The 12,281-nt window shown below is 37.4% G+C and overlaps 1 protein-coding gene across 4 annotated transcripts in view; it reads left to right on the top strand.

The window, feature by feature from the left end:
- Positions 1-12,281, top strand: part of Ten-a (Tenascin accessory) — a 265,476-nt gene that overhangs the window by 90,159 nt on the left and 163,036 nt on the right. For all 4 annotated transcript variants that reach the window (XM_049840909.2, XM_049840910.2, XM_049840911.2 and 1 more), the window contains 3 exons: positions 313-450; positions 708-821; positions 1,731-1,892. In XM_049840909.2, coding sequence (XP_049696866.1) covers positions 313-450; positions 708-821; positions 1,731-1,892 — 414 coding nt within the window. The remainder of the gene's footprint in view (positions 1-312; positions 451-707; positions 822-1,730; positions 1,893-12,281) is intronic.

The following is a 12,281-nucleotide window of genomic DNA, read 5'->3' as shown; positions in this document are numbered from 1 at the left end:
TATTACAAAGATTTTTAGAAACGGGGTTCATGTAATATTTAGGGCTTCTTTTGCAAAATATTATACCTACCTACTGCATGATTTATAATTTACTAGCTTTCTTAAAAACTAAAACTAAACCTAAAACCCGTGCCTAAAACCTTCTCCCGGGTCTAAGTTATCTCCCCTCTAATTTTCAGCCAAATCGGTCAAGCCCTTTTCATGTTATGTCGTGACAACGGAAAGCGGGTTTCATTTTTATATATGCATACAAAACAATATGCATGCAAACAATGTGCATACATAACTAACCTATTCTTCTATTTGCTACAGACGAGCAGCGTCGCATCTACGGTTCAGAAGGAGGCGAGGAACTGCCTCGATACGCCAGCAGTCCCCAACGCCAATCGTCACCGTTTCCTCACGAGAGTACCAACCGGAGATTCTATAGAAGAAACAGAAACTCTAAAGGTATACTACATCGCTTTTTCCTATTATATTTAAATTGAAATATCTACATAAAAATATCTTAAAATTAGTAGGGAGAAGTGGTAGGTAACAAATTATCTATTGGCTAATTCGATTCCAGCATGCTTCGGAACTAATTTTCTGAATTGTTTTGTTTTCGAGTGAGTCTAGCTAATAATTGAGTGTCAATACTCTTCTTTTCACCATCTTTTTTATTCCTTATTTTTGAAACAACTAAAACTCCTTGTACATATAATCAGGTGAGGAGATCTTCAGTGCGGAGACGGGTGGCACGCTGCAGCGTCGTCGACGCGCTGACGAGTTCCCGCACGACAACAACGCGCGCAACGCACGACTTTGTCTCAACAACAATGGTATGTGGTTCAGTCATTCAGACATTAGTAAATCTACAACTAGCAACTCAATCTCAATGTTAAAAAGAAAACCAGCGTACCGGTGTCTTGAAAAAATCCTTAAGTATTTTCAGGAGAACTGTATAAAGATCTATTTATTTAAATATTTATTTTAAAGTTAAATACATGTAAAACAATCTCATTAAGTCCAAATAAGTATCTATAACATACACAATTAATATAAATGCACCGCATATCTCAACAGTAGGAATGTAATGATAACTGCAAGCATTAACAATAATAATGCCGTACCGAAATGTAAGGTATGGACGAGGTATTACACATATTCAGTGTCGGATTCCAGTTTAGTTATTGTACTTAGGCATTCTGTAGTGTACCTATTATGAGCGCAATTCGGAGGTGGGTGCATGCCTTTGATAAGGATGCCTGGCATAGTTGCCCCGACGCATGTGACTGGCACGTACCTACGTACACAATGAACGAAGCGAATTGTATTCGTGTTTCGTGAGACGAACATCGTGACGTCATAATCTTATCAAATTGCCGAAATGTGGGCTTGATGAATTTGTGAGCTGTTTATTATTCTAAAATGTAGGTAAAGTTGCAAGTTTTTGAATTTTACTTTTACATTTTAGGAGCTTTTTTAAGAATTTTAAGTTTATGTTAGCCATATCATATGTACCTATCTAAATTTTAATAAAGGGCAGAATCAAAAGAACTCCTAACCTATCTACGTAAAAGTCAGATTTTGGGCATTATTTTTTAAAATTAAGTATGTCATTAGATCATTAAAAAATCTGAACTTTAAGTCCTAAGTCGCAACGATTCAAAGTACCTACTGTCTGTCAAAGTAGGTTATATTAATTTTACATTATTCTAATCAGTTCCTATCATGTTTCTATTTCCCAGCTCCATCAGGCAACGGTGGTCAAACAAGTGAGCGTGAGTGCGACTCTCCCCCGGAGCCCGCACCCCCTGAGGTTCCTCCGAGAGGACCCAGCCTTCACGTCACTCTTCGCCATCGCCCTTGTGAACAGCCAGCTGAGCCTGATCGACTGTACCTGTCTGAAGGTAAGTTTAGCTTAATATGTGAACGCAGAAACTTTGCTAAAAATCTTTGTTACAAGAAGAATGGGTGAAAGCAAATTAGGCGGCTTTGAACACGCTTGTCGAATAATAGTTATATTTAAAACTGTGAAATAAAACTTTAGTGATAGGTTTATAGAAACATACTGTTTTATAGAGAACCTCGTTATATTTGGTAACAAAATATTTTTCTGACTGACAGCTGTAAATCATATCAGAGTACAGTGAAATACCCACACAAAACTACGTGACTGACAAATTGAATTGGAAACAAACATTGAAAACACATTTATTTTTGAACAAGTGACGAGTACCTACTATACAGATATGTCACTGAATAATAAAAAACAATAATAAACGTTACGAACAATAGCCGTTTACTAGGTCACTCTACCTACACAGTTCATCATACATACATACGTGCATCATAATAAAACAACCGTTTTTTTTCTGAATCAAATTAAATCTCGAATACAGTTCTTTATTATATTTCGTCAGAAACGTCCCAAGCCTGTGGAGCAATTTTTCATCGTTATCAGATAAATATTAAAGGAAAGCATAGAAGTCGAACAAACAAACATTTTCACTAGAAAATAAATAATATCAAAGGGTGACAGAAGGGCAGACGGCCATTATAATATGAAACGTCGTTAACATTTATACAATTTCAATATCTATATTTAAATAAATCAATTTATCACACTAGTATTGGCATAAATAGTTTTTTAATATACTTTGAAATAACTTTGCAATGCCTCCTAGAAAAATATTTCTTGAATGCATATTGAAGGTATACAAAATCACTTTATTAAAAGATATTTTGAAAAAGTAGTATATACCTTTTTAAATTATAGAAAAAAAATACAGAGACCAAGATGACGTGTCCCTAGTAATCTTTAAATGCCTTGACCATCCCAAAGAAGGTGCCCAGCTTGAAAACAGAGCTACCAGCATCAATATCCAAGGAGTTTTAAAACCCACAAACTAAAATTATACTTCTACGAACCTACGAAGTTTGATCTCCAACCATAGATATGCACTACGTAAGAAAACAAACTTGCTGTACAAACTTTAATTTAATCTAAGTTTCAAGATAAGGGTTCTATAAAATGTGGTCATATTTAATAGTGGAGCGATTTTGTGTTAGTAACCGTTGCTTGATATTTCAAAACAGGAGCTCCTGTTTTGGAGTACTACAATGTAGATTTTAGAATTTGGTAATGATCCCAAAAAATCGATTATGTAAAAATAAAATAACATAAAAATGACACCACACGTTTGCAAAATTACCAACATAATAATAGGCACTGTAGAACATTCATAGCACATACATCGCTGCCGAGTCTGCAGAGTTAGCTAATTAAGTTTCCGCCGTAAATGTAGAAGCGCGTTAAGTAGGCCTTGTTCTTGTGTTGGTACTTCGGCTGAAGTTTAATCGAATCGCATCGGCCGTACTAGACCGCGCCGGTGCCACCAAGTTGCCTCTCTGACAAATTAGCCACTTGATCTATGCCCCGGGCGTGTATACGTAAACAACTTGGCTTTTAATTTCTTTTGCTTCTTCCCTCGACGCCTTGAGGGTGCAAGTTAGTAATAAATGCTTCAGTGTTATTATGGATGTTATTTCAATCAGATTTTTTTTGGGTATGTGATTATTTTAAGGAAAAATGTTAAGCTTATCATCGTTGCAATTTAAAGCTAAAAATATGAATCAAAATACTTTATGTTTACGAAAATTACAAGGCAGTCCAACGCGAAGTAAATTGTTCAAAAATGTTGGTAAAAGACTAATTGTTTACCCAAACAAACTCTTTAGATAGTACAGAACCCCCGGCGCGGTAAACTTCCTCTTCTCATCTTTCCCCTTGTTTATACTTTTCGTTTTCATTAGCTTCGAAGCTCTTGCAACATTGTAATGAATTTTTGGCTTAGTGAGGGCAGTTTTTCATTGTCCCTTCGGATTTTATAGAGTCAGGTATACAAGTAACCAACCATGGGTCAAATACTTAGTCCCAGCACGGTTACAAAAGAAGAAAGAAAGAAAGCTGGTAAATTTGATTTGGGAGAGAGCCGCGAGCAGGATGAGTCGCTTTGATGTGGCGGGGCTCCGTCGCCGCGCCTAACCCGCCTCGCTGAAATGGCGCGCACTTACACAGAAACTCTTACCGTAATTTAATTTTTATGATAGCGCATTGTAAGCGTCCCGACTTTCATTTGGATTTCGTACTCTCACTTAAGCTAGGTCACTGACGCTCATGGATACCTCCTAAATTATGAGTCCCGTAATTTTAATAATGATACCGTCTGGGACTGACATATTTACAACCGTTAAACCAACGTCGAAGTCGTTCAAGTAGGTAGACACTGAAATGAATTAGGCAAATCTTGATTCAAACAAGAAAATAGCTTCAAAAGGTCTCGAAAGTTTAATGGAATCGAACAGGCCCGGCCGAAGTAGTCGGAAGTTTGCGCGGGTGACAAATTGGGCACTTGACCCGCGCGCCGGCCGAGCCTCCCACTGCTTGTTTCTCGAGGACCGTAATAAGTTTAACTTAAAGTAAACTATATTCCATTCCCCCTAATTTGCCGTCGCGCTACGGTCCTGCGATACTTTTTACAGTCTCAAATTAACATTTCTATTTATTCCGCTGAAAGTAATTCCAGGTGCTCTATAATTTAACGTAGCAGCTCTGATTTCATCTGACGTTCTTGTTCTAGTTAACATTCTTTTCTAATTTGTTAGATGGTATATTAATATTGCATGGAATAGGACGGATAGGTAGTAAAGGCGTATCTGTGGGTGCAATAATATTTCGTAAGAGGAGTCGGCCATCTCGAGTCGGGAATCTTGGTTGAAAATTGAAACCTGCTCGGAGATTCGCTGTAATTTAATTTTTACGATGCCGTATTGTTAGAGCTTCCCAGAAGCGGTGTTTGCTGTTAAAACTCAAAACACAGTCGTCTTTGACTATTATTATAATGCTCTCGCTTGAATTAAACAACGACTTTTCAACTTGTACGAAGTAATGGGTAATGTTTATTCAGTAAATGCGATACGTTGTTATTGAAGCTAATTGGACTCAATATATATGTTATTATTAGCCAATGTTATGTAATCTTCGTGTATTAATTGAAGATTATTTACGAATTTCGATACTATGTTTTGTGTTGTATCTATAGCACGTAATTGGCTCATTGCTAATTTTATTATCTAACAATGGTGGTTGGGCAAGATAGTGGGTGGTTTTCTCTCTATTGTGTACACGTTAGATATACAGACCTGAGTAAATCCTTTTTTGATGATGAACCTGCCTACACGCAAAAATGTGTGCACGAATTAATACTTCATTTTTAAACCTGGGTATGTTACACAATTCTCCGTGGACTGTAGTCATACTTAGGCTTGTATAAAATTTGTGTTGAATATAATAAGTTATGCATAGTACTCTCATTATACTCCGCAACCGTTTGATACACGTTGACGTGTTTATTTCTCTCTGTTGATGGTGGAATAAAAATGTTATTACTGCTTATAACATGACGGTAAAATTGCTATAACTCTAATGTTCATTGTTGATATTCTTTCGTCTCATTTGGTGGACTTTTGAGGATGTTGCAAGGAAATAAAATATTTTTTAGCTTTTATAAACGAATATATTATTGACGAATCTCAATGTTTTTTTTATGAAGAGTTGGGATATAATATTTTGTTATATTATACAGAGCACTCAGTAATATACAAATAGAATAAAAAAATCCAGAGCTAGAGTATGACTACTCAATTCATGTGAGCAATAGCAATGATGCTTATGCTTATATGTTGGATTTATATAAACAGCGTAAGTAAAAATCTGCCGCTGTAAGCATATTCATAAACTTTTAACCGCTCATAAAAATGTCGTCGTTCGAGATCAAATCCGACATTGTCGTGTCGTGAGTGCGAGTGGAATGTTCTCGATTCCCTGCTCGCGAGAGTTTTAAACATCCCAGTCCGGAAGGCACTTGAGTGCTCATAAAACACTCATACCAGTATCCGTATAGATTCGTGTCTACTCGTGTTATTTGCCTCTCTCGGGGTGACTTGATACCAGATTTATTGGGTCGTCAATAATATTTGCGCGGTTAACCTTACTACGATAAAAATAATGCACTTTTGTTTTGGTTTTACAGTGACCCATATACAAGAACATTGTGTATGTATGTTGCAAGTATACATACTTAAAATGCTCCATCCATTTTACAATGTACCGTTGCCTTTAAGATTGCATTGCAATTTTATGCCATGCGATTTCGTTAAATATTTAGAAAAACCATTGAAGTTACAGACTGATTTAAAATACCCAGATGCTAGGATTGCTTAATGTTTTTCTATCAAAGAACGCTAGCCTCATTAAGTTACCAAACAGAACTTTCTTACAGGAAGTTTATCTTCTTATCCTTATTTCTTAAAAGCAGTTACGAAGCGAGATGGATTGGCCTTTTCATAGCAAAGACGGATAAGGAAAAACAGTAGTTCGCGGCAAACACATCATAAAAACGAAGCCCATGATGTTAACTGAAGATATACAGTGATAGGTAGCATCAAGTAGTTCACACTTATAAATTGTTGAGAGACATTATTCAAGTAACAAGCGAGTGTGCGATACGTCACACTAAGTTGGAACACTTTAAAGTTTTTCCGCGTAGCTCGGTGCAGATCCGTCCGCGGGAGAAAGCGGGATAAATGATTGATGGCGGACCTCCAAGTATAAACTCGATTATCCGTTGAGACGCGAACAACTTACAAGTTTTGTGTAACGATGGATCAGGATTATTTGAAACTTTCCCCCACGGGAAAAAATCGACTCATGACAATCATATTTGAGTTGAATGACAATGGTGTTCCACGAAATGTACCAGCAATGTACCAGCTACGTGACATAAATGTTCGTTTGATGGCTTTATACTACGAATGTGGTATTACTGTGACCTACCATTTATAACCAAGGGTTGGGTGGAGGTAACAGTGGTCTAAGACGCTTTATAAAAAACTCATTTAAAATAATGAAAACAATTGCCAACTCTTATACTGAAAATATATGTATGTTACTTTAAAATCTCAACAGCGATATTGATCCAGTCGTAATTTATTCAGTGCTATTTGATTAATATGCGCATTCAATGATGGAGTACTTATAGCTATAAATCGTGCTGAGCATATCTCATTAAAAATATATTGTAGAAATTATTTTAAGCAGCATATAATAAAACGTCATCACTAATCAGGGCACATTGAGGCATTAGATAAATGCGAAAGTTTCTTCGAATTGAAAATTGCTGAATTTGATCACTTTTCAGAATTAGTAACAGAATGCGCACTAATGAAGAGGAGAGGTGGGCAAACGTACCGAAAACCGAGTAGGTTTCGCTCCAACTTTGCTGAATTATTAAATTTTCCAATTTTCGGCGTGGGCTTGTACCTAATAACATTTCTAACTACTAACTGTATATTGGAATTTTATTGACGGTATATTTCAGGTTTTTATAGATACTCTTAAAAAATTAGAGAAAACATATTGGAACATTGAGTAGATTAAAATTTTGGTAGGTTTATGTTTTGGTGATCCACAAATTACCTATAAAATAATATATAGTGTAGTAGTTTACTTTAAAAATCCTTAGGTAGATTTAACTCTGTTATGATAAAACTTATCCAATTGAGTATTCAATAATCTATTTGTTAAAGCTCGATGCTAAAATACACACTGGTTATTGAAATCACTCAGTTTGTTCGCAGACACCGCTGTACCTACAATGTCGAATGTTAACAAATAGTTTTGTCAAAATATTTAATAACGGTAATCTCATCTTAGGGTTTCAAATGACCGGAGCCATGGCGGTGCTCATCCGCACTTCAATATTAGTTTGTTGTAGAGGGACGGACGCGGACGGCGCGACGAAGCAAAATTGTTTCGCCGTTTATTATTCTGAGTTTTAATCAAGAAAGAAACTCGTGTCGGTAGACGGCGACGTCTGGGAAATATCCGAGATGTCGCCACTGTGATCCACCTCGTCCACATTAATCGTGTGTAAAATATCCAGCAAAAAGCTCATTAACTACTTACTCGTTTCTCTTTCTGCACTGGACTGTGTTCACGAGCAAGTTTGTGGTAGTTACACTAACTGCAGACAGTTGCGACAATATAATAGCCAGCGTCGTAACAAACACCCTCAACATAGTGTTTATTATGAAAATTACTTTGTAGAAATGAATGCAAGAAAGTTTCGTGGTTATTGCTCTTACTTTTGTGCTAGTGTTCCAGTTTATGAGATATCTTTGTTCATACATAGGTGACAGATCGGTTTCAGTTTGGAAAATGTGGCTCCATGTTTTTGGAGTGAATATGTGGGCAAAAATAACAAGCAATACCAAAAATAAATTGCATATTTTGATAGAGCGTGCGGCGCGTCACTCAGGTGGAAACTAGAAATGTTCGCATATGTAGGGGTAGGAGGTGGTGTCTCGACGCACCCCGCGCGCCCTACTGTCGCTCACAAATGCGATTTATTCGGGCTACTTTGCAGACTCCATTTTGTTATGTTTTCGTATTCGCTAAACTAATTCGGCGTGAAGTGCAAAGGGGATTGCTCTTATATTGCTGATGTCAAATATTCACACACATCATATTTCGTATTGGGACTTTAGTTTTATGTAGGCCAAAACGTTTTTATTTTTAGATTGGTAATGACAAAAATCAATAGCTTCCTATCTATTCCGGTCATGTCGCACAACAAAGTATCAGCCGGTTGCGCTACTCTCATTTACACTTAATCCTATTTGATATATTGGGCCATTACGAGCGCTGTCCCAGCTCGCTACTTGCTCAGATTGTAAGAAAATACCAAGTAACGACGCCAGTATACCTTTATAGTCGGACAGTCGCGCTGATATCGACGACGACGGCAGTACCAACCAAACGACCCCAACAAAAACGGCACTTCCATCGCAGCGCCAATGATCAGGAACAATGCCTGTTCATGTATGGGTAATATGAACAATTTGCACATAAATTGGAGATACCAAAGTAATATTGATTGATAACCCAATTTATGGTGTTCCCGAACTGGAATGTGTCTCGTTCCCGTAGAGTGCCGCATCTGAATGACAGTTTATCATACATTCTTCTGGGTGCCATTTCGCGCAACTTGAGCAAATTGGATCGCACTTATCGGAAATATAATACGTATCACAGTTAAGTGCAAGGTACTGCCAGCGAAATGTTCACTGCACGTCTTTGATATAAACGCTTCACTTACTTGCAACATGATATAAATTGTGTTTCTATTTTTAACGGAACACTTTTTCCGATTCGTGGTCTAGCTCTTGTGATTCTCGGCTGTGTAACTATTTACTAGAAAGATGGATGAACATTAGGGTTGCCAACTTTTGTGTGAAAAATCGGGGAGGTAACTGAGTGAGGTCATCATCGTCGCCCTAAACATTTCTGCACGACCTGTTTTTATCGCCTAAAACTTTACCAGACGATTTATTCGATATTTTAAAGCCTTTAGTGTAAATATTCTAAAATACTGGCGAAGCGTGACTTGAGCTTATAATTCTATATTAATTTCTTCGAAACTTAATAGCAGATTTTAGTTTTCTAATAATTGAAAGATAAAGCTTTAAGGATTTTAAAAACTTATTAATCGTCACTCTATATAACGTTTTAGACGTGTAAACAAAAAAACGTATTATTTAAAACCTACCAATATATTTCTTTGCACGCTTCCCAAATAAAGGGGGAGACCGGGGAGAGACTTTAAAAGTCAGTTTTAAACGTGATACATTATCAAAGTGGCGTTGCTTTAGAGCTTTCTTGGGTATCGTGGAGCGAGCCGCGGATAATGATTGATGGGCGCCGCGTCGCACGCTATCACGTCACACTTTCACTTTGCTACACCGAAAATATTTTACACATTCCGTGCCAAATGTCGGGTGAAATGAAAACACAGCCGGCTCTGCACTTATCATTGTGTACATGTATTTTACTAAGAATGTTAAAATTGTATCTCTTGAAAAGGTACATTCGCACTTTCTAAACGTACAATTTTATTTAACAAATTCAAATCTATTCAGAAGAAGAAAATAATCTGAAAGGGTCGCCGGATTCACGTGTGTCGTCTAGACATTCCAACTACAAATCAATGAACTACACAAAAGTGCACATCAACGGACTTTTATTATACCTACTTTAATAATGTTGCCTACTCGCATCCCTACGGCGGTGCGTCGGTCTGTCTGTTGCTGCAAACTCATAACATCATAAATACGATTCGAGGAGAAAGTTTCCCGACAGGAATCCGTGTCTGTTTGTACATCATTTCCTTATTTCAAAATATTCAAATGCAGGGTGGATCTCTGTGCGAGTAGATATATCACACTGTTAGATTTAGCTTTGAGGAAAACTTTAAAGAGCCGCAAAGGTTCATTTGAATGGAACTTGGTGTATAATTTGCATACTTATTTACATTATCTCTGCAGCACACAAGTGGGGCCCTTTCATTATCAAATTCGCAACACAGGGGCGGCGGTGCGCGCCGCCTGAATACAAACTCAAACTTGAAAGTGATTATCACCAAATTCCATGCAAAAAATATCACCCGATTAGAGACGCAATAAAACTACAATAAAAAGAATAATGAAATCTATAGAGTATTCTGAATAACAATATTTATGATTTTATTTTCAGAATAGGTTTACATAAGTACTTGGTGTGACAACTGAACTAAAAAATAAAACCGCACATAAATCAAACAAAAAGTTAAGCTTTCACTGTTTTTTTTTAATAATATAAAGGACTTAGCGAAAGAGATCTTTTATTTTTAGGATATCAAATAGCAATTTGTCATAACGAATCAAAAGGTCTTCGAACTCTCGTAGCTCAGGCGCGGGTAGTCTGCCACGGTATATTATAAAGTCAGAGTAGTGAGAGCTCGAAGGTTAACGAAGCTTTTTCTCAGATTGAGATGCGATTTCATCCATTTTTTGTGAGTTTTGGTTGAGGGTCGTCGACGAGAAGATAATTAAATTCAACCCTTTACTGTGCAAAGCAAAGGAAAGTCTCGTAAATTAGAAAACTAAACTGCGGATCTCACCCCGGGATTCAATTAGCTGCTAATCATATCTGGAGGGTGTGAGCAGATCGATCGCGGCTACCCTTCCGTGTACATCAGTTCGTACATGACGTGACTTCAAATAAGACAATTTTTGTAACTGCGTTGTAAGTAGTTATTATTCAAACGGACATCATTTTCGCGAGATGTGCAATGCGGGTAAAGAATTTCTACTACATTTATTGAACACTGTAAAATAGTTCAGAGAAAAATTCAGTTCTGATAACAGTGGTTGAGAGCGGCATCTGAACCGTAGCGACTATCAAATAAATGTACCAAAGTATAGGGTTCATAAAACTATCTTTGTTGCTGCGAGTACATCCGGAAACGACACCAATAGCGAATGCACTTCAACGGGCTCACATTTCCGATCCCTTTTCAACCGCCTCTCGAGCGCAGGGCTCCTTGCATAGCTATCTGTCGCTTTTCTGAAAATTTTGCCAACTCGTTCAACTGTAAACTTGCATTGCACTCGTGTCACGCCGTATTGCAAACTTAATATCACGGCAATGATGTGCGATTTAGAAATAAGCTCGAATACTGCGCCAGGTGCTAGTTTAGAAAATATATAAAAGTTGTAAATAATTGAGTAACATTAGTGGTGTACTCGTGCTATAAACACGTCCAATGGTGACGAAGTACACGGGGCCAACTATTTAGCCGCCGCAAATAGTTGAAAAGGAACGTATTGTTATCGCACGTCGTCGCCCAAGAATGTGAACGACAGAAAGTTCTGCGACGATTATACCACGCAAACTATCACGGAACACCAAACTATTGACCTGAACTCCAACATAGACAGCTTTTAATATCATGAAATTGCCTCGACATCATTTAGTCGCTGCAAATATTACTTTAATCCCACAGCAATAAAGTTTAAGCGTCTGAGCTTGCGGGGAATGCAATAAAACCTTTAGAAATTAAAGGCGTGCTTGTGAAATCTCTGTCGTTTCTTTCTAACCAAGGTCAGGCGGCGTATGAGTGGAGTGTTGTCTCTATTGCGTGAACGTCGCGTTTATATTGCGGAGGCGGCTGCAAGACGACGGCGATGAAAATTCTTGGTACCTCAGTGTTATCTTATGAGGCAGGTTTACGTTTAATATTATGTTATCATGTCAGAAATAAAATGATAGCTGAGGGTGGGTTTAATATAGTTTATGAACTACGAATTCAAATAGAACGTTCTCCCATGTGTGGCGTGTTCCTCATATTGGCGTCTTC

This window comes from Helicoverpa armigera, chromosome 10 (assembly GCF_030705265.1).
Source record: "Helicoverpa armigera isolate CAAS_96S chromosome 10, ASM3070526v1, whole genome shotgun sequence".
NCBI classification, from domain to species: Eukaryota; Metazoa; Arthropoda; class Insecta; order Lepidoptera; family Noctuidae; genus Helicoverpa; species Helicoverpa armigera.
Note: the sequence above shows the minus strand (reverse complement) of the source record. Positions and strands in the feature narration are given on the sequence as shown.